This window comes from Centropristis striata, chromosome 21 (genome assembly GCF_030273125.1).
Source record: "Centropristis striata isolate RG_2023a ecotype Rhode Island chromosome 21, C.striata_1.0, whole genome shotgun sequence".
Taxonomy (NCBI): Eukaryota; Metazoa; Chordata; class Actinopteri; order Perciformes; family Serranidae; genus Centropristis; species Centropristis striata.
This window is the reverse complement of record NC_081537.1, coordinates 13,210,603-13,230,084: the sequence shown is the minus strand read 5'-3', so window position 1 is coordinate 13,230,084 and position 19,482 is coordinate 13,210,603. Positions and strand designations below refer to the sequence as shown.

Sequence of the window (19,482 nt, the reverse complement as noted above, 5' to 3'; positions counted from 1 at the left end):
TTCAAACAGGTTAATAGGCATCATATGAAGTATACACAAAATAAAATACTTGATAATAGGGCAGAGACTGTATATTGTAAGGAGGGACATGTAAAGTAATTTTACACATCATTTATAATCCTACTTACAATAAAGTACACTTTTGATATTACATTGAAATACCACTTTACTGTTTATAATGCAGAATGACTATATTTAATTTAAGTATAGTGAATTTCAAGTCCTCTTTTTAAAACTATATGCTAAATATACTTCAAATTAAGCACAAGAAGTAAAAGTATACTCGTAACTTCGATGTATTAAAATAATATTTCTAATAAACTATAGTATAGGCTACAACTTTTTTTTACTTTGGTCTGCAAAGAAAGAAGAATCTTGACTATATTTCTTTCTTTCTTTTCTTTTATTTTCAGACATGAAACAATAATAAAAATTAAAAAAAACACAAAATAAAAAAATATCTAAAACATTGAAATGAAATGTCTGAAAACGAGTAAGTTAAACTGATTAACTCCTGCCTGCTAAACAATTTTACTTGTATACAACTGTCAACATTCAATTGTAATATTTATATTTCTGATCAACAATATATAAATCAGTCAATTTTGCATTCTATACACATCTAACTGCATAAATATACATATATAAATTAAAAGGTAAAAAAATTTATAGAATAAAATAAAAATTCCCAGAACATATTTACTATACCATACTTATATAATTTCCCAAGCATTTTCAATTAGGCATGATATGAAGAATAAAAAAATAAAATTAAAATGCTTGGATGGCAATGTAATGGAAAAGAGTTTATGATAAACATTGACCACTAGATGTCACTGTTAGACACCTCTTTGAGCATAACTATTTTTAAAAATCAGCCTCTGCATCCAGAATGTGTCCAGGTGTTTTAAAATAACAGAAAAGGCACTAAAAAGCCTTAAACAAATTAAAAAATATATATTTAGAGACTTTAAGCAAACAGTAGAGTCGAGGTCTCTGCTACGTCAAGCGTGTTGACGTCATATACAGCCATGTTCGACGTGTGCACGCGCCCCTGCAGCTCACAGGTGAGTTCATTTAAAAGTTAATGAGCGTGATGCAGCTGTCTGACCGGAGAAAACAGGTAACGTTGCAGGAGAAAGTCACCGTGACCCGTCGACGTCAAAAAACGTGCAAAAAAATAAATCCAAAAATACACAATGAGTGATTCAGAACAGCGACAAGTAAGTCAGCGTCATTGTTATTGCGTTTTAATCGCTGAATATTGTTGTATTGAGCGAATGTCAGTCTCAGTTTGGGGCGTACACAACGTGCTAACAAGCTAATTTGAATCTTACATTTCCATAATAAGTTGAATTAGAGTGATTTTTCTGGTTAGAAGTTACCACTTCAAGGCTTCATCAAATTTTTTGTGCTCAGTGTCTCTTTTTGCTTCTTGCTCTCATGACATATTTTAACCCCACAGGAGGCTGAAAAGGTGTCTGAGCCTCAGTGGCCTGAGAATGGAGGAGAGTGGAGCGATGAGGAGGGCGAGGAGAAAAACATGGACTGTGGGCTCCTGCAGGCCATGGCTGAGGAAGATGAGGAGATAAACGTCTACAATGAGGAGACGTTTGGAATGGGTGTGTGGATTTTACTCAGCTGGGTTTTTTTTTTTTTAAAAGCGCTCATATGGGGGCAACAGTCCTGCCAGTCATGCAGCAGGTAAAAACAGAAAATGAGATTCTATGAGGTACTTCTTTGGTGAGTGTATTTGCTGCAGGCAGAAGTACCAGCATGGAAACTAAACAATGTACTGCTGTAGACAGGGAACAGCGAAATGTATTTTAGATGCCAAACAAATTAAAAATCAGTTTGTGTACAATACATTTAGGATATATTCACTGCTGTATATGCCGTTGGACAACTCTGTTTTGGCTGACGTTGGGGGACTGAAGCAACCAGACTCCTTTGACAAAAAGTTATTTTATCTTGCAGATTATGGGAATTGCCAGCTTACTGATATACCTCAGTTGGTTTGTTTGTGTTATTTCATTACTATTGACAATCCAAAGTTGGATGATAACACAAATGATGTAGGAAATGGCGGACCAGCAAGTTTCAAATTCGGTGAGGTTAAATTACTGCTTTTGTCAAAGGAAGTCTGGTGGCTTTGAAGAGAGCATGGCTGGATATAACCATTAAAAGTCGGACTCCAACAGCAAGGTTATGATGTGAAAATATTCTAAATATAGCGTGCTACAAACAAAACAGTCACTTAAACTATCCCTTAACAATCTGCGGCCGGATTCACAAAAGTCTTAAGATAAAATTTAAGAAAATTCTTAAAAAAAAAAAAAAAAAATGTTCCTAAGAATGTTCTTAAATGCTATTCACCTTTTCCCCCCCAAGAATTGTCATGTTTTCTCACTTAGGACGTTCTTAAAATTTTAACTTAAGAACACTTGCGTGACAATAACGCTTCATATTTTTAAAACTTTAAAGACTTAAAAACTTTTTTTTAAAATGGAGGATATCGCTGCTAAGCATAGTAACCAAACCAAATAACCAAATAACCAAAATTTACAAAGTCAGTAGCGGGTGTTTGCACCATTTGCCGCAATGACAGCTTGACAGCGATGTCTCATGGTCCTAACTAGCCTCGTGATGTTGTTCTATGATGCAGACCACTCCTCCACAAGTTCTACACGCAGTTCTGTCAGGTCACGTGGGGGTCCGAGCATCCAGTCGCTGCTTCAGCTGGTCCCAGACATGCTCTATGGGGTTCAGGTCTGGGGACATTGCTGGCCAAACCATATGAGGCACTCCGACTTCCTGATGTTGAGCTGTGACAATTCTGGCACGATGTGGTGGAGCATTATCATCCATGAACAGAAAGTTGGGGGTGTGCTGGTGGAATTGGGGGATGATGATGGGTCCTATGATGTCTCTGAGGTAAGAACGTGCAGTGACTGAGCCTTCTACAATCACCAAATCTGTTTAGCGCTGACTGGTGTTGCCTGCCCAGACTGTTGCACCTCCTCCACCAAAGTGAACCCTGGGGACCATGTTGACCTCGGCGTATCGCTCACCTTGCCTTCTCCAGCAGCGCTGACGACCTTCATTTCTGTCCAAGGTGACTCGACACTCATCAGTGATCATCACTGCTGCATTGTCCAGGTCACATGCTCTTGTGCCCACTGCAAATGGTCACGGCGGTGTCAGTGGAGTCACCTGCAACGCTCGTTTGGCATTCAAGCCAAAGCGGTGGAGTCGGTTGCGAATGGTTTGTCTAGTACCCCTCACTTCTCGTAAACGGGCCTGCAGCTGTGTAGCAGTTGCATAACGGTGTCTGAGTGCATAGGTCCTTAGGTACTGGCCATCACTCGTGGGGCTCCACTCCTGGCTCTGTCACGAACACTGCCAGTAGTTCTGTGTCTTGCTGCAAGTCTGCTGATGACAGTTTGAGACACATCAAGATCACAAGCAACATCTGACTGCCTGCTACCGACCTGAAGGCGTGCTATGGCTCGTCTGTTAAGTGACGTTGTGTGTTCATGGCTGCTTGAATGATGAACTGGGAATGACTTACTGACGATGCCAGCTTTTTATACCCCAAGAATGTTGAAATTGATGCCACATTGAAAAGGGTTGTCTTTTTGTATTTTTTTGGTATTGGCCCCAATATATAAGGCGCACCGACACAGTGAGACCATTACGTGGAAAACGCAAAATGAGTTGTCTATCACCCTAAAACAATTTCCTCCCTATCCCAAAAATCACTGAAGTGACACGAACACCTTAAGTATGAAATCCACTGAGAACCTCACAATATCCCTAACTTATTGTGAGTAGTAGTAAATGTTTTACAGTATATAAGAAGGATGTGTATCTGTTTTGGTAGATCTCGATGCAAACGGCGCCACAGAGGACCCCGGCAGCGGCCTCCTTCCGTTTGGAGAGCCACCGCCTCCACCAGAACCTAAATCTAAAGCCGACCCCAAACCATCATCCCGCCACAGCTCCCCCTCTCCTCCCAGACAGAGACCCCAGTATCTGCCCCGCGCTCCCCCAGGGCGCCGTGGAAGAGGTCGCGGGCAGAGAGGAGGGCTGGGCAGGGGCCAGATGTTTGAAGACCCAGCTGTGATGAGGACGGTGGAGGGGCGACCAAGCCTCAAGGTGATGCAGATTAATAATCTACAGTCATGGAAAAAATGATTAGACCACCCTTGTTTTCTCCTTGCTTTGTTCATGTAATGACTCGTACAACTAAAAGTACATTTGTTTGGATAAATATAATGGTAACAACAAAAATGGCTCATAAGAGTTTAATTTAAGAGCTGATACCATTTTCCATGGTTTTATTGATAATTATTTTGGTTATCAGGAAAACCATGGAAAATGACTAGATATCAGATCTTAAATTTATATTTGTCCAGACAAATGTACCTTTAGTTGTACCACGTATTAAAATGAACAAGAAATTGAAGAAAAAGGGTAGTCTAATATTTTGTTTCCATGACTGTATTGTCTGAAATTCAACAGGTCAGCCCATTGTCTTCATTTTGATCTGTTTTTGTTTTTTAAGAGCCTTGACAGCGCCATAGTGGACTGTGGGAATGCCATGTACCAGAAATCATTCGAGGATGATGTAAGTGCAAACATTTGTCACACTTTAGGTTACTGCTATTGATTCCCTTCACTGCTTATTTGTTTTTTATTTTAGTATATGGAACCCTCTTCCAGAAAGACTAGAAGAATCTCAGGATCAATACTTCAGGTTAAGATCACTTGAACACATTTGTAATCTGTATAACAGTGAGTTACTCAAACAGTTGTCTTATTTTATTCTGTTTCTTAGGACAGTGCTATAGTGTGTGTGATTGATGGTCACAGAGGCAGAGGTCAGCACCTGACCTCCGACTTCCTGGGTTTGCCATATCCTGTCTCTTCCTTCAGGGGCAGGAGAGGGGAACCCAGAGGGTCCTACTCCAGAAGACAGTTTGGCCAAAGAAGCCCCTCTCAGGTGAAAGATTAATTTTACAAGATAATAAACTATTTTAAAGTAGTAGTTCAACATTTGGGTCTTCAGCTTTCTTGTCGACCACTCGGACACTCGTATCTGTACAATTTAATATGAAACTCACCAATTTATCCTTTGAATCCCAAGTGTTTTTTCCCTTTTGTTTCAAGATCTTGCACATTGTGGCATTTTCATTGCAGTATAAATGCCCTGCACCTCAATTGAAACAGCACAACCAGCAGAATTTTTAAGTGACTCTTGGTTTCAGCTGAGACATTCAAGGTTTCTCAGTTGCATTGATGAAGGCTGAAATTCACGTTTTTTTTTCAGGATCCGGTTAGAGCAAACGGTTCGTTTTTACTGAGACATACAGTCAAGGAAAAGAATATTAAACCACCCTTATTTTCGTCAATTTCTTGTTCATTTTAATGCCTGGTATAACTAAAGGTACATTTGTTTGGACAATTATAATAACAAAAATAGCTCATAAGAATTTAATTTAAGAGCTTATATCTAGCCATTTTCCATGATTTTCTTTAATGATTTTGGTTATGATCAAGAAAACCATGGAAAATGGCTAGATATAAGCTCTTAAATTAAATTCTTATGAGCTATTTTTGTTATTTGTCCAAACAAATGTAGGCTACCTTTAGTTGTACCAGGCATTTAAATTAACAAGAAAGAAAAAAAAAAAAGAAACAAAGTGGTCTAATTTTTTCCATGACTGTATATAGAAATAAAATATCACTATTTTAAGCTGAGATTTGTTTGTGTCACACAATTTGTTCATCCAACGACACCGTCTGAATGTCTCAAGGAAAGTAAATGTATTTTCTAAAATGTTATGCTTGTCAAGTGTTTTCTAGCAAATTCCTTCACTGAAACTTGTTTTTTTCTTGCAGATGCATGCATCCCTGGCACCAGGATCTCCCATCTTCTCACGACAGCCATTAACCCCACGGCAATATTACAATCAGGTTTATCCCATAATAAATTAGACCTATTCTAATATTTTACAACAAATAATGTATTGAGGAGGTGTTGAGTAAATCCTTGTCTGTTTTGACTCTTGATGCTGTGTTGTGCTGAATCAGACAGGACGATTCATGTTTCCTACGAACCGGCCTTGTCCCTCCACTCCTCAGTCTCTGACGCCGAAAATGATGCAGCTTCGCTTTGGTGCCAACTCACCAAGGCCGTCCCTGTTTGACAGCCCCTCGTCTAATCCAGTGCAGCATTTCAGGTGCGTCACAATCTCGTGTATCTCACAGGAATGTTTGGTTTGTGGTCTGAAACATTTGTCAGCGAAGTTTATTTATGACTTGGCAGTCCTGTTCGTCCCTCAGGAGTATATAAAACTCTTTCCATTGACCTGACATTCATAAATTTAATGTAATCCCTGTCATTGATGTGTATTTATGAGGTGAAGATGGAGTAATGCATAGCTGCACTTACTGTAGATAAAAGATTTTTATTTATTTTTTATATCAAAGGAATAAAAGTTACGGTGCACAAAAGGCAGTGGCAAACAGAAAAGTCTTTAGTCTTGATTTAAAAGAGTTGAGAGTTGCAGCAGACGTGCAGTTTTCTGTGAGTTTGTTCCAGATATTTGGGGCATAAAAACTGAACGCTGCCTCTCCATGTTTAGTTCTGACTCTGGAAACGCAGAGTAAACCAGTCCCAGATGATCTGAGCGTTCTGGGTGTTTCGTAGCTAAGCAGAAGATCAGAATTGTATTTCGGCCATAAACCATTCAGTGCTTTGAAGACCAACAGTAGTATTTTGAAATAAATTCTTTGGCAGATAAGAAGCCAGTGTAAGGACCTCAAAACTGGAGTTATATGGTCTACTTTTTCGGTCTTGGTGAAGACTCGAGCAGCAGCATTTTGAATGAGTTGCAGCTGTCTGACTTTTTAGGGAGACCTGTGAAGACGCTGTCACAGTAGTCGAGCTTGCTCAAGATGAACGCATGGACACGTTTTGTTTTTTTTGTAGCATCGGCCAAGGAAGAATGGGGATGCATGAATTATTCTTCACTTTCATGCATCATCCATGGTTCTTTGAAAGTGACGTTGTCTAACCCACAGGTGCCCCGGTCCTGTCACCCAGCTCCACCCACAACATAAACGGCTACTTAGTCAAAAACAACGCATATTCCAAAGGTTGGTACTACATCTTCATCTTATTTTTCATAATCTGTATGTTGACAAGGAGAAAAGGTTTGTTTATACAGTAATATAACCTGTTTGTAGAAAATCAGACAGCTGGGATCCTTACTGTAACCTCATGACGGCCAAAGAGAAGGAGTGGATCACCAGGTTGCAGATGATTCAGCTGCAAAGTGAGAATCCGTACCACGAGGACTACTATTACCAGGTAGGAAGTCTGTTCTCTGTAGTGTGTTCATTATTTATTATTGCTTTTAAGCCAAACAAATCTTTGCTCCTTTTTTATTTTCTGCACATACATACTTTAAACTTTGTCACAGGAGTACTATCGGCGGATAGAAGCTAAGATGGCGGAGGAAGAGCTGGGCATCAGGAGCAAGAGGGAGCCACCAAAGCTCACAACACCTTACATCACGAAAACTGACGTTTATGCACCAGGTTTCTCTCTCATGTTTTCGTCGAGCCTGTCTGAACCTCCATTATTTGGCATGTGACATACCCATGTTTCTCTGGACCTTTTACTGTCAGGCCACCACAGGGCAGGAGAGAAAAGATCTGAGCTGATAAAATGTTGATGGTGGTGAAGGGCAGAAAAAGATGCTGGCAACTTTGCTTTCTCAGACACAAAAAATCCTCTATTAATGCACGGTTAAATTATAATCTTGATCCCTGTTTCAATCTGTTTGGCGCCACCTACAGTCATGGAAAAACTTATTAGACCACCCTTGTTTTCTTTTTGATTTCAGATTTTGTTTATTATCTTAAATTAAACTCTTCTGAGCTATTTTGTTTATCATTATATTTGTCCAAACAAATGTACCTTTAGTTGTCCCAGGCATTAAAATGAACAAGAAATTGGCAAGAACAAGGATGGTCTAATTTTTTCCATGACTGTACGACGATAAGCAGTAATTGGAGGTGTGGTTTTGGTTTTGTTTGTTTCGAAAATTTCGTCTATAGTCACTGCTCTTTTTTTGCGATTATTACTTTGGTTTGCTGTAGTTTTTATCTTTTTAAAGAACTGTATTTTCTTCATTGCCACACACACTTTTGAGACCAAACCTACGCTGTTCTGTGAAAGGATAATACAAGACTTGTATCTACTCAAGCCTACAGTTTTGTACATGTTTTAATCAATCTGTAAAAGTATTTTCTTCTTCCAGTGGTGCACATTGAAGGCTCTTTGGGTCAAGTTGCTGTGTCCACATGTTACTCTCCTCGACGTGCCATCAGCGCCGTTCATGCAGTCCAAGCTCAGGGTCCTCAGGAGGTGACTGTTTTTGAGACATTTTTGGCATCTTGGTATTAAGGAAGGTAGATTTATACAACTCTTGATATTTATTTCCACCTTACAGGAACAAAAAGACATCCGACAACAGCGGTTAGTGGTCCTCAGCAAAATAGAAAAGGTACCTGCTGTCTGAGTACTTGTTTTGATGTAACAAGATGCATTTAATTCACCGTCTCCACTCGGTCACACATGTTCTGCCCTGCAGCTGTTCATGGTTCTGTTGGAGGTTGAGGAGGCCGAGAGGATGAAAACCAGCGTTTTGTCTGAAGCAGAAGAAAGAAGGTTGCTGGAGAAGTCACAGGGGAAAGTGGAGCAAATCTACTCCCAGCTGCAACACCACAGTCCCCTGTGAGTTAAACGCACCACGCCAAGTGCAAGAAGTGATGAGTGTTTGATAACACATGCTTGATAAAACGCTATAGTTAACTAGTGATAGACAATGAATTTCTCAAATGTTTCGCTGTAGAGATTCAGGAGTGGAGTTTCTTCCTTTCCTGCTGGTCTCCAAAGGCAAAAGGCTACTCGCCCGTCTGCTCCCATTCCTGAAACCTGATGCATCGCTGAAGATCTTGAGCGTTGTGACCTCGAACCTTCCTACGCTGATGAACAGAGATCCAGAAGAGGTGAGGAGAGTATGCTCTACTTGGCTCAGCCGAACAAAGGCTGAGTTGCAGTTTTGTAGTTATGTAATTCAAAGTCAAATTCAGCTTTATTGTTAGTTCTTCACATGTAGCAGACATACAAAGGAATCAAAATTATGTTTCTAACTATCCCACGAGTAAGACAAGACTTTTCTAACACTTAAAGTAAACAGTAAAGTGAAGTGCACAAGGTTAGGCTTCCTGACAGCCTGGTAGATGGAGCCGGGGGTAGAGAGGAGAGAGTTTAGCATCCTCAGTGTGAATAAAGCTGTTGGTGAGTCTGGCACTAGCACTTTTTTTTTTTTTTGCATAACCTTTTTTGCCTTTTATATTTACTACTGTGTGATTTGATATGTTTCTGTATTTATTGCCGTCCTTCTGTTATATAAAAAATGACCAGCTATTCTAAAAAATAATTGATCTAATATTTCAGCCCTTCGCACTCCTATAAACCTAGGTTGTGTATTTTGTTTCAAATTCAACCGTCTGTTGGATTAGATCATTTATGAAACTTCTGAAGCTTGATTTATGCTTAGCATATTCGTGAGGGCCAGGACTGTCAGCACTACTGAAGTCACATTGTCAGATTTGCTTTATGGCGGTTCTCGCCTGTCGTTGCACATCCAATATTCCCTAGCTTTGCAGATGCTGACGGCAGAGAAAATGCTTGTATACAGTCCCCCTTTAAACAACATGAACTCTATTGGATTAATCTTATCTTCCTCATATCCTCTTTCCAGGCCCTTCCAGTGCTTTACCCGCCTCTTCGAAATGTGATTGGAGGTCTGTCGTTCAGTCAGCTAATCGTTTTCCTCAAAGATCTGACATCATCCGAGTCTCTGGCCACCTACGAGTCTCTGTCGCTGGCATGTCAGAACAAGGTCCCTGCTTGCTGTTGCTTGTTGGCTTTTATTCAAGTCCTTTTTATTTTTGCACAGAATCTTTGTGACACTTCTTTTCCTTTCAGTTTGGACTGTCCTTGCTGTATGCTCTGCTGTCCCAAGGAGAGAAGCTGCTGTCCTCAGGTGTTCCACTTGAGCCCAGCATCGGAGACTTTGAGACCTGGTGGGCATTTTAAGGCTTATATTTGATGGGATAAGATTATTTTAACATCCTTATGAGTTTAAGAGTAGTGTTCTTTGTCTTTTTTTAAATGTATTTATTTTCTAGGACGGACACAATATTCCAGGTGGCGGGACAGCTGTCCCAGTGTTCCCTGGTGGAGCCGCTCCTCCTGCCCTCAAACCTGCTCACTCTCTTCTGTCGTTACCTGGACAAACGCACTGTGCATCAGCTGAAAAGCAACATGGAGTAAGTCCCTTTTTAACATGTTTTGATACAAGAGGATATTTTCACACTAACTTGCAGACAATGCAGGCTTACATATCATTACCAAATATCTTGGTTTAGGTCTTCAACTGGATTCCTGGCTCTTGCATCTTAAGGTGGACGTAAGCTAACGAGACGTTCAACTAATGACCAGGTTGTGATGAGCACTAGCCCTGACAAAAACTCCTTAGTGTTCATTAATAATAGAACAATGTAAATATGCTTTAATTTTTTTCCCTCTCTCCCTCATCCCGTCACATTTTTTCACACTAAAACTGTTTCCCTGTTTATTTCCTTTTATCTGATCTTTTTACTTTCCTCTCTTTGGTCTCCAGTCGTTATTCTGAAATCACAAACCTGATCTTTTTTTTGTTTTAACCTTCCAAAATAAGGGTTTATCATTACCATAAACAGAGTTGGTACCATTACATTAACTAGTAGACGAAGCTGATTTACTCATGTGTCTTCAGGACAAGAAACTAACTGAGATAAATGTATTGATCAGATATTGGTGACCATGTGAGGATTGTATAGTAATTTATGACTGTACAGCTGAACCTATATGTTAATTATTATACTAACCATTAAGGAACCATGCAATTTTGTTTTTTTGTAAAAAGGCATGCTTTGTGTATACATGTGTAGCAATACTAAATATGATGTATTTGTAATTTTTATTTATTACATTAATTTGGAAACGGTTATAATTTATATTGCACCCTTGTAGAGCACTTGCAACACAAATAAAAAAAATATTTAAAAACGCTTAACGGTGTGATCAAGTCTGAAGAAAATACATCTTAGCACACTATTCTCGGAGCATATGATCTGCTCCTTGTGCTTTGTGTTTGTTGGTGCCTTAAATGTGTTGTTGCCCTCACTAGGTACTCAACAAAAAAACTGCAAAGGGCACACCAAACTGTTTTAAATGTATGCTATATTTAGAATACTTTCACTACTTTAACTTGTCACCAGACTGAAGCCATTTCATCCATCTATACTTTTTTCAAAGGACTTAGAGGGTTAGTTTAAATTCAGACGATAACTCAAACTGATCAAGGCAGCGAGACACCAGAAACTTGCATGTTCTTCGATGTAACATTTATGTTTTTGTTAAATGAGTCTGGTGTCTTTGAAGAGGGCCTATATTACGAAACAATCCAAACAATATCTGGTCAGAAAGGAAATGTAAAGGGAAAAAATGTTCTTGTTTTTGGTCACACAGCGATGGCATCTGCGGAACCCAAAACATTTAGGAAGTGAACAGCAAAAAGATGAATATGAAGTGTTGGAGCCAATTAGCGCTCTTGGCATAAATGGGAACGATCTTGGGTGCTACCCGGAAGCACATACAGTTTTTGACCACACAGACAAACCACATCACTTCCCAGCCATATACAAGCCACAGTTCGTCTAGAGAAACAAAGAAGAATCAAAATGAATAAATGCAACCAATGGTTTTAATTGCAAATATGACTTGGAATTTCATTGATTTAAAAAAATAAAATAAAAAAAAAAGGTAAAAAGTGCTTCAATTCTACCCATGGAACAGCCGCTCATTGGCTTAAAGAGTGGGCTTAGCCTCTACACAAAACTTATCCTCTAAATCGACTCTGCCACACAACTTTGAAAGAAACTCTTAAACCCCCAGATATATTTCCATTTTAGCTGAAGGGAGTGGAGTTTTAACTAAACCAATAACTTCTGTGCTTAAACGCGAGTGTGCAACATTCCTAAAAGAAGAAACTGGCAGCAGGACATGATGTGACTTTTTAAGAAATGTTTAAAGACACTAATTTCTGTCAAAGTAGTCACTGAGAAAAGTGATTCACAAAATACACAAGGCAAGTTTTACAAATGACCAAGTAAATGACTAGAACAGAAGGCGACTAATACCAGTATGTGGTAACTTTAGGGCTCTGCCAGCACTAATGTTTTGGGATGTAATGTACCTCTAACTGAGGACACAATTTCTCTTGGAAGTCTTTCTCCTTTTTAATGTGTTTTGATTTGTCAGTGTAAGATATTTAAAGACTCTGAAGTCTTGTGTTGGCAGACATTTAATGTTTCCTTTTATTGCCTGTTAATGGGCTGGAATTTGGGGCCAGGGTGGCTTAACAGTGTCGCTGTGTCTTTAAAATAAATTGTAGTGCAGATTGTTGCTAGTAAGACAAATTAATGTGGAACAGTAGATATATAATACCGACAAGACGATACTCTACTGAATGTGTTTTAAGGGGACTGTGACATCTTGTCAGGGCGACCAAACCTGACACAAAACGTTGGATGGTCTATATATTGTCAGAAAATGGTAAAATGTAAATCCCTGTTTCTCAAAGTCCAAGGTTTTAGAAGCTGAAAATGGCATTTTGTGCCGCTTTTGCACGAAAAACAAATATATTGTCAAACAGTTGGCCACTGTTTTTCTGTTTGACCAATTAGTTGACTATTTGTCAGCTCTACCCGTTATTTGAAGCGATTCTCCTTTAGGGATCCAATCACAGAGCGGGGAGGGACGGCAAGACGATGACGCGTACTACTCGGCACTTGGAAGCTTTCCGGATCCAACATGGCTGCTGCAGACGCGAAACTCTCTTTAGCTGTAGACGGTGTTTTAAATAGTTTAGAGCGAAAGTTGAAAGGCGAAAGGTCTCTCGGCGGCTCCGCTGTCCCCCGGCTGGTAGCGAGATCACCGGTAGCGGGGCTGTTAGCGCCGCACAGGCGGTCTCGGCGGCTCGTTGCGCCTAGCCGGCGAGCTGTTGGTCACCGCCGGTGATCTCGCTCCGAATCGGGGGACAGCGGAGCCGCCGAGAGACCCGCAGCAGCTTGTTTGTTGCCCATAAAATCAGTGGATGTGTGTGGCAGAATGACACAAGGGGGAATAAAGCATGAAAATAAATAATCTTGCAGAAAGCGAGAACTGGAGAAGCAAAGCAGCAGCAACACTCTCTCACAGACACACACACAACAAACATCCATCTCTGTTGCTCTACTACGTCATCTGGTATAACTGATCTGATTGGCTAAGAGCTACCTACAGACGCTTTTGATAGACATTCTAAGCGCCCAATAAACGGCTCCGGAGGATCGTAAACCACACCTCCTCTACGGAGAAATCCATTGAAGGTGTCCAGACCTAATCTCCAATGAGATTTGATCTGGTGTTAGCCAGGCTATATCAGTGTTGTGTTTGAAGGTAAATATCTAAATGTCATCTAAGTATGATGACCTCTTGACCCTTCAACAGTTAAGTTTAGACATGCATTTTCCACTCAGCACAGCTGTCACCCACACAAACTACATACCTATAAAAGCTGTTCCTGACATCTTTAAACACTAAACAGCCAGGACGAAGGCCTTCAGCAATTGTGCATCTTACACAAGTACAATTTTGAGGTCCTTGTACCTTACTTGAGTATTTCAACTTTATGTAACTTTAAACTCGACTTTGCTACGTTTTAAGGCAAATATTGTACTTTTTACTCCACTATGTTTAGCCGCCAGCTTTAGGTACTTTTCAGGTCAAGATGTAACATGATAAATTTAAAGCAGTTGCACATTCATTTGAATTTAACCTCATAATAGTATATTTAGTAGTTAAAATGAGCCCTAGCTTTACTAAATTAAAACAATAAAGAAATGCATCAATACCAATAATATATTTGGAATACATAAAACTGAGTGGGGTCGTTCAGCATAACGACTACTTTTTTCTTTTTGATACTTTAAGTACATTTTACTGCTGATACATTTGTACTTAAGTTTTGAATGCAGGACTTTTACTTTAGGTGGAGTAATTTCACAGTTCAGAATTAGATGTTTTACTTAAGGGATCTGAAAACTTCTTCCACCACTGCTTAAAATAAATTCTTTTTTAGGTGAAGTTGGTCTTTACACGCATGAAAAAGTTGGCAAATTCTACTCCATCTATAATTTTAATTCAAGTATTACTCCACTTATCCCTTCTTCTGCCCACTTTAATCAATGCTGGATGATTAAAATCATGACAATGTCAACATTTCCGAAAGAGAAGGGAAGCGGACGGATCAAAGAAGGAATTGAAAGACACATTTGTTTCCAGATGGTGAGAAGTTAGACAGATGGTTTGTCAGTGGCAGCGGAGATGGTGAGTGACTTTGAGAAGCCAAGTATGTGAGAGGTCTGGGTGGGCTGCGTGGTGAGACGTTAACCTCTCCTTGACCCCATAAGAAGAGGATTTGGACTTTAAGTGAGGAATCTATGTGAAAGGTGAGATATCGTTCTCTTTTTACTTGCTTTTCTTTCTTTAAATATACAAGGGGCCGCTCTCACCAACTCTGTGTGTTGGCTGAGACCATGGAGACATTGTAGACTGAAAGAGGCTCACTCACAGTTTCCATCATCTCTCTTTATGACAGAAGTGACATCACTTCCAGTTTAAAGTCCATTCACAAATAAAACCGCATAGTCCAGACGGGTTGCATGTTGAGCAAAATATGCTCTTTTTTTGTATTTTTTGTGTGAACAAAATGTGTCACAATGGCTACAAAAACACCTTTCAAACCACATTTAGTACCTATTAACATTATTGCATGTGCAAGTGTAACTTTGTTTTCTAATGTCACTGTGGTAAAGTCATTAAGAATGATTTATGTCTACAGATGTAAAGGTAGCATGTCGGCTCTGTATGTTTCCATGGTGTGACTGTTCTGTTGAGTCTCAGTCTGTGTTGTTTTATGCGTTATGGTGTGTTTGATGTTTTAATGTAAGTGTGACTTCTGTCATCTTTTACGTGCTATATTTGACTTGACTATAGTTCATTTAAATATTTTAAAGCACATTCTGCTTTCAAGGGAAGATATTTATTTATTATTACTACGAGACATAAGGATGTTTTCCAACATCCTGATCCCAAATATAGTAGACATGCATTTGCTGTAATATATACAGTTTGAAAATTATAAGTCAAACTATTTGTGTAGCACCTTTCACACAGATTTGTGCAGTTCAAAGTGCTTCTGTGAAACCCACAGCAAAAGACAAAAATATTTCAGCAAATAATGCATGCAAGGCAATAAAACTAAAAGTTGAATACAAATTTTAAAATAAAAATGGATTGAAAAGAAAAAATAGACTAAGAGCTAAGAAAAAACTCATGCCAAGCAATAAAAATTGTGAAATAAATACACATTTTAGATTTAAAATGGAAAATACAAATGATGATGATAAAACAAAACTTAAAAAAAAGATAAAATTACAATACAATGCATTAAAATTGATTTAAAATCTATTTTTAAAAATTGATTAAACTAGATTAAAAGACAACAAAATCAAGGTATCAATCAAAAATGTATAATAAAATAACAAAATAGAGCAAAAATTATTCTAAATTAATGCAATCTGTGACGTAATTATGTCTATAAGCCGTTCAATGCTTGGCTGTATCTGTAGTTTTAAGTTTACGTTGAAAGATTTCGACCCTTCCAGCTGCTCTCTGACCCTCAGGCTGTTTGAGACTGGCAGCTTTAACCTGCCTCACCTTTAGTATGAGAAAGTTTTTCGATGGTTTGTATAAACTATGACAATGACCCGTCCTCTTGTGTGATGTGAGTTCATCAGTCAATGTCCAATCTGCTGAACTCCCTCTCTTTGCCCCTCTCTGTCACTCTTAAGTGTTAATGTACTTTAAGTGCCCAATTATTTAGTTAGTGTGTGTGTACACCTCGGGTGTCTCTCCCAACAGGCGGGGGAGGATCTGGAGAACAGGAGCATCTATAAGCAGAAGGAGGGGCGCCTCAGACCAGAGTGTATATGAGACACTCACAATCGGGGTACGTTGCCCACTCCACATCATCTGCTTTATTCTCCTCATCCTCCTGCTGGGTTTAAAACATTTTGGGCTTTTTTCCCCCTCCAGGTCCACCATGCAGGGACGACTACTTCTTCAGAGTGCGGTGATACTGTGGCTAGTGCAGACGGCACACACTGGGGGTGAGTGATGTAGGGAGGTGAAGGTCCCTACTGGGAGTCATACACTGTAATAAATTATTCTGTAGTCATTTCATTTTACTTAATATATTTGATAAAATGTATTAAATATAAAGGCGTCCTTGATTTTGAGGCAGTTGTTTCAGTAACTTTAATATAAAAATGTTTGAGATAGAATCTACTTATTTTGATCACATTAAATATAATCTTTATGTGTCTGTAATTCTAAATCAAGAGAATTTTGAATGAATCCAACACAATAGAATTAGTCCGTTTTTAATTAACAGGCACTTCCTGTTAAGTTGTTATTAACTCAACTTGTAACGTAGTTAGATTTAATTAATAATATTGCAAGCAATCTGTTGCCTCAATTTTATTGTGTAGTTATTGTTTATCTTTTTTTTTACAGTGTATAGAAATAATGTGATAAACATATCGTCTTACATTAGATTTATGTGTTTTGTAAATTAACTAAATATGTGCACTGCTTTTATGACTGAGACTGCTTGTGTAAAGGATTTGCTCTGTTAGAATAAATGTATAAGGAAGCAAGAAATCAGGAAAGTTAACATGTAATCTACATAATTAAGTCAAATGGTTGATTTAAGGCAAAGGCGAGTTTATTCATATATATTCAGCAACAAAGCATTTCAAAATGCCTCCCACAAAACCATGAAACAGCATTTAAGAACAGCCTTTTATGAGCCAAAAGAATAAAAACTAAAAAATAAGCAAAAATAACAGATGGGTATAAAATACCTGAGATAAATTTGACATATTCTTAAGGTTATAGAAGGCTGACTTTGTAATTTTCCTAATGTGGCTGTTGAAATTCAGGTCTGAGTCCATGACTAGACCCAGATTTCTTGCTTGGTCCATGTTTCACATTATCAACTGAAGCTGAGCACTAACTTTAAATTGTTGCTCCTTGGCTTCAAAAACAACTAATTCTATTTCGTCTCTCTTCAATGGATTCTCATGAACAGATGTGCAAGATTTTACTACGTAAACCAGGTTTTCTAAGTTATCCTACAATATATGCCCAATTAAATTAAATTAAATAAATACTTCTATACATTAATTCCAATAGGACGTGAACACTGGTCTCCCGGTGTTAATCCATGCCCACCTTATAGGGGAACTATGTGCTGTTTACATTTGTTGCTTGGTTAATGGCCAAAATACCCAGGGATAGCAAACCTGTGAAAAGTTTGTGTATACAGTCTTGTATAACTGAAGAAAATTCTGCCACATCCATCCATTGTTTCGTTCAATGCACTTATTCAGGCTTTTTATTGGACCATTGTCCCCTGATAATATGATATGTAATTTTAGGTGTTGTCTGCATAATAATGGTAACTTATTTCGGGTTTTTTTACCCAAAAACTGAGACAGTGGAAACATGTAGACGTTTAAAACAGAAGAGGCCCAGAATGGAGCCTTGGGGAAGTCACATTTGTCCACTTAATTTTAATTAAAATTTAATTTAAACCTTCCAGTCACTGTTATTGGAATACTTTTAGGAAAAAAATAAAGCTCCAGAGTTTATTTTGAGGAAGAAATGTGAGTACTATGTTCTGTAGACTTGGGAGAAGTTGAATCAGTTGTGAGTTATGAGCTGACATACGACCAAAGACTGTCTCTTTAGTGTCACTGAGAAACTGCTTTCTTCCTCCAAACATCCTCTTTCTATTTACCCCTTCCACAGGAAGCACCTGTAGGACTGCATTACCTGTATGTGAAAAAGTTTCCCTTCATGTCGCTTTTGATGATGCAAAGCGTTCTAAAAAAAGAGGGGATTATGTCAGGAAATAAACCAAATATACAGAATATTAATTAATTTATACAATTTAATGTTTTGCCCTTACTACGGAATCGGTCAATGCTGTTAATTTCCATTATATAATCTATATAGTACATAATACTGGAAATACTACTACTACTAAAATTAGAATTGAATTGATTGATTCCTGATCCAGTTATTTGAATCACTATCAGGACAATTGTATATTCTGCATTGTGTTGAGTTTTTGCATTCTTTATGGACTCCAAAACTTACTACGTTAAAGTATTAAAATTCTGCAACACTGCATGAATCTGTGCAGCCAAAGAGTACAACCTGCTCAGTCAGTCATCAGTACATCTAAAGAGATGAAAAAGAGATGAGACAAATGTCTTTCAGACGCTCGGGTTTGCCTGTCAAATACCAAGCGATCGTGTTAAACTGAAATCTTAGCAACGCTCGCTGTATAGCTCTTACGTGTGCTCACTTTTCTTGTGATGATGCGAAGCAACTATATATTCTTTTCTCTTTACCAGCGGTCTCCGTTTGTGAAATCAAAGGCAGCTCGGCTTCGGTGGCAGCAGCAGTCTAAATTTAACATCCCTCTGTGAGGAGGGAAAGAATGGTTTTACTGCTTGTACACAGTCACTCCATTGACTGAGTCGACTGCTTCCCAAAAATGTTCATCAGACTGCTGAGTCAACTAGAGATTCAGCTTTTAAAAACGGATTGTAAAAAAGGGATTGTAAAAAAATATATTGTTGTGGGGAGAGGGGCTGAACCTTATGTTTAACTACCTTTCCTCTCAATAAATATATAACTACATTGTTTTTATACACTTAATATAAATCACTTTAGATAGTAGAAGCAGTACATAACAGTTCCAATTGAAAACTTGCACAGAATAATAATTATCTCTATAGTCACCACTGAATAAATGAGAAATTGAGTTAAATATGCCAGATTTTTTGACGGACAAAATACACAACTCTTATAGAGCTTCTTCATTTATTAATGTCACTGAACCAACAAAGCGGTCTGATGGACCTGAGCACCATAGTAATTCACCCCACACACTGAATATTAAAAGTTAAATAATGAGAAAAAATAAGTCAATGGAATGCAAAGGGAAAAAGTACAGTATTAAAAAAAAATCTGACTATCCTGCCTTTAGGAAAAATTAAAAAAAATACATTATTCTTTTTGCTCTCCCAAAAATGCAAATTACAAATGTTCTGAATTATCTGACCATTCCTTTGCTCTAATAACTGTCATACAGTCCCTGGAAAAAATGACTATCT

At 38.5% G+C, this 19,482-nt stretch overlaps 1 protein-coding gene across 2 annotated transcripts; it reads left to right on the top strand.

The window, feature by feature from the left end:
- The first annotated feature begins 1,069 nt into the window (after positions 1 to 1,069).
- On the top strand, positions 1,070 to 11,196 carry patl2 (PAT1 homolog 2). Of its 2 annotated transcripts, none has more exons than XM_059323994.1 (19): positions 1,070 to 1,223; positions 1,466 to 1,622; positions 3,884 to 4,158; positions 4,568 to 4,630; positions 4,706 to 4,759; positions 4,841 to 5,005; positions 5,905 to 5,979; positions 6,148 to 6,245; positions 7,090 to 7,164; positions 7,255 to 7,378; positions 7,491 to 7,608; positions 8,334 to 8,440; positions 8,526 to 8,579; positions 8,667 to 8,809; positions 8,928 to 9,084; positions 9,843 to 9,983; positions 10,070 to 10,167; positions 10,273 to 10,413; positions 10,513 to 11,196. In XM_059323994.1, exons 1-19 carry the CDS (start codon positions 1,200 to 1,202, stop codon positions 10,544 to 10,546), a joined length of 2,103 nt encoding a protein of 700 aa, XP_059179977.1. In that variant the 5' UTR covers positions 1,070 to 1,199; the 3' UTR covers positions 10,547 to 11,196. The 2 variants fall into 2 exon arrangements, with proteins under 2 accessions (XP_059179977.1, XP_059179976.1); XM_059323993.1 differs by having other exon boundaries at positions 6,097 to 6,245.
- The last annotated feature ends 8,286 nt before the right edge of the window (positions 11,197 to 19,482 follow it).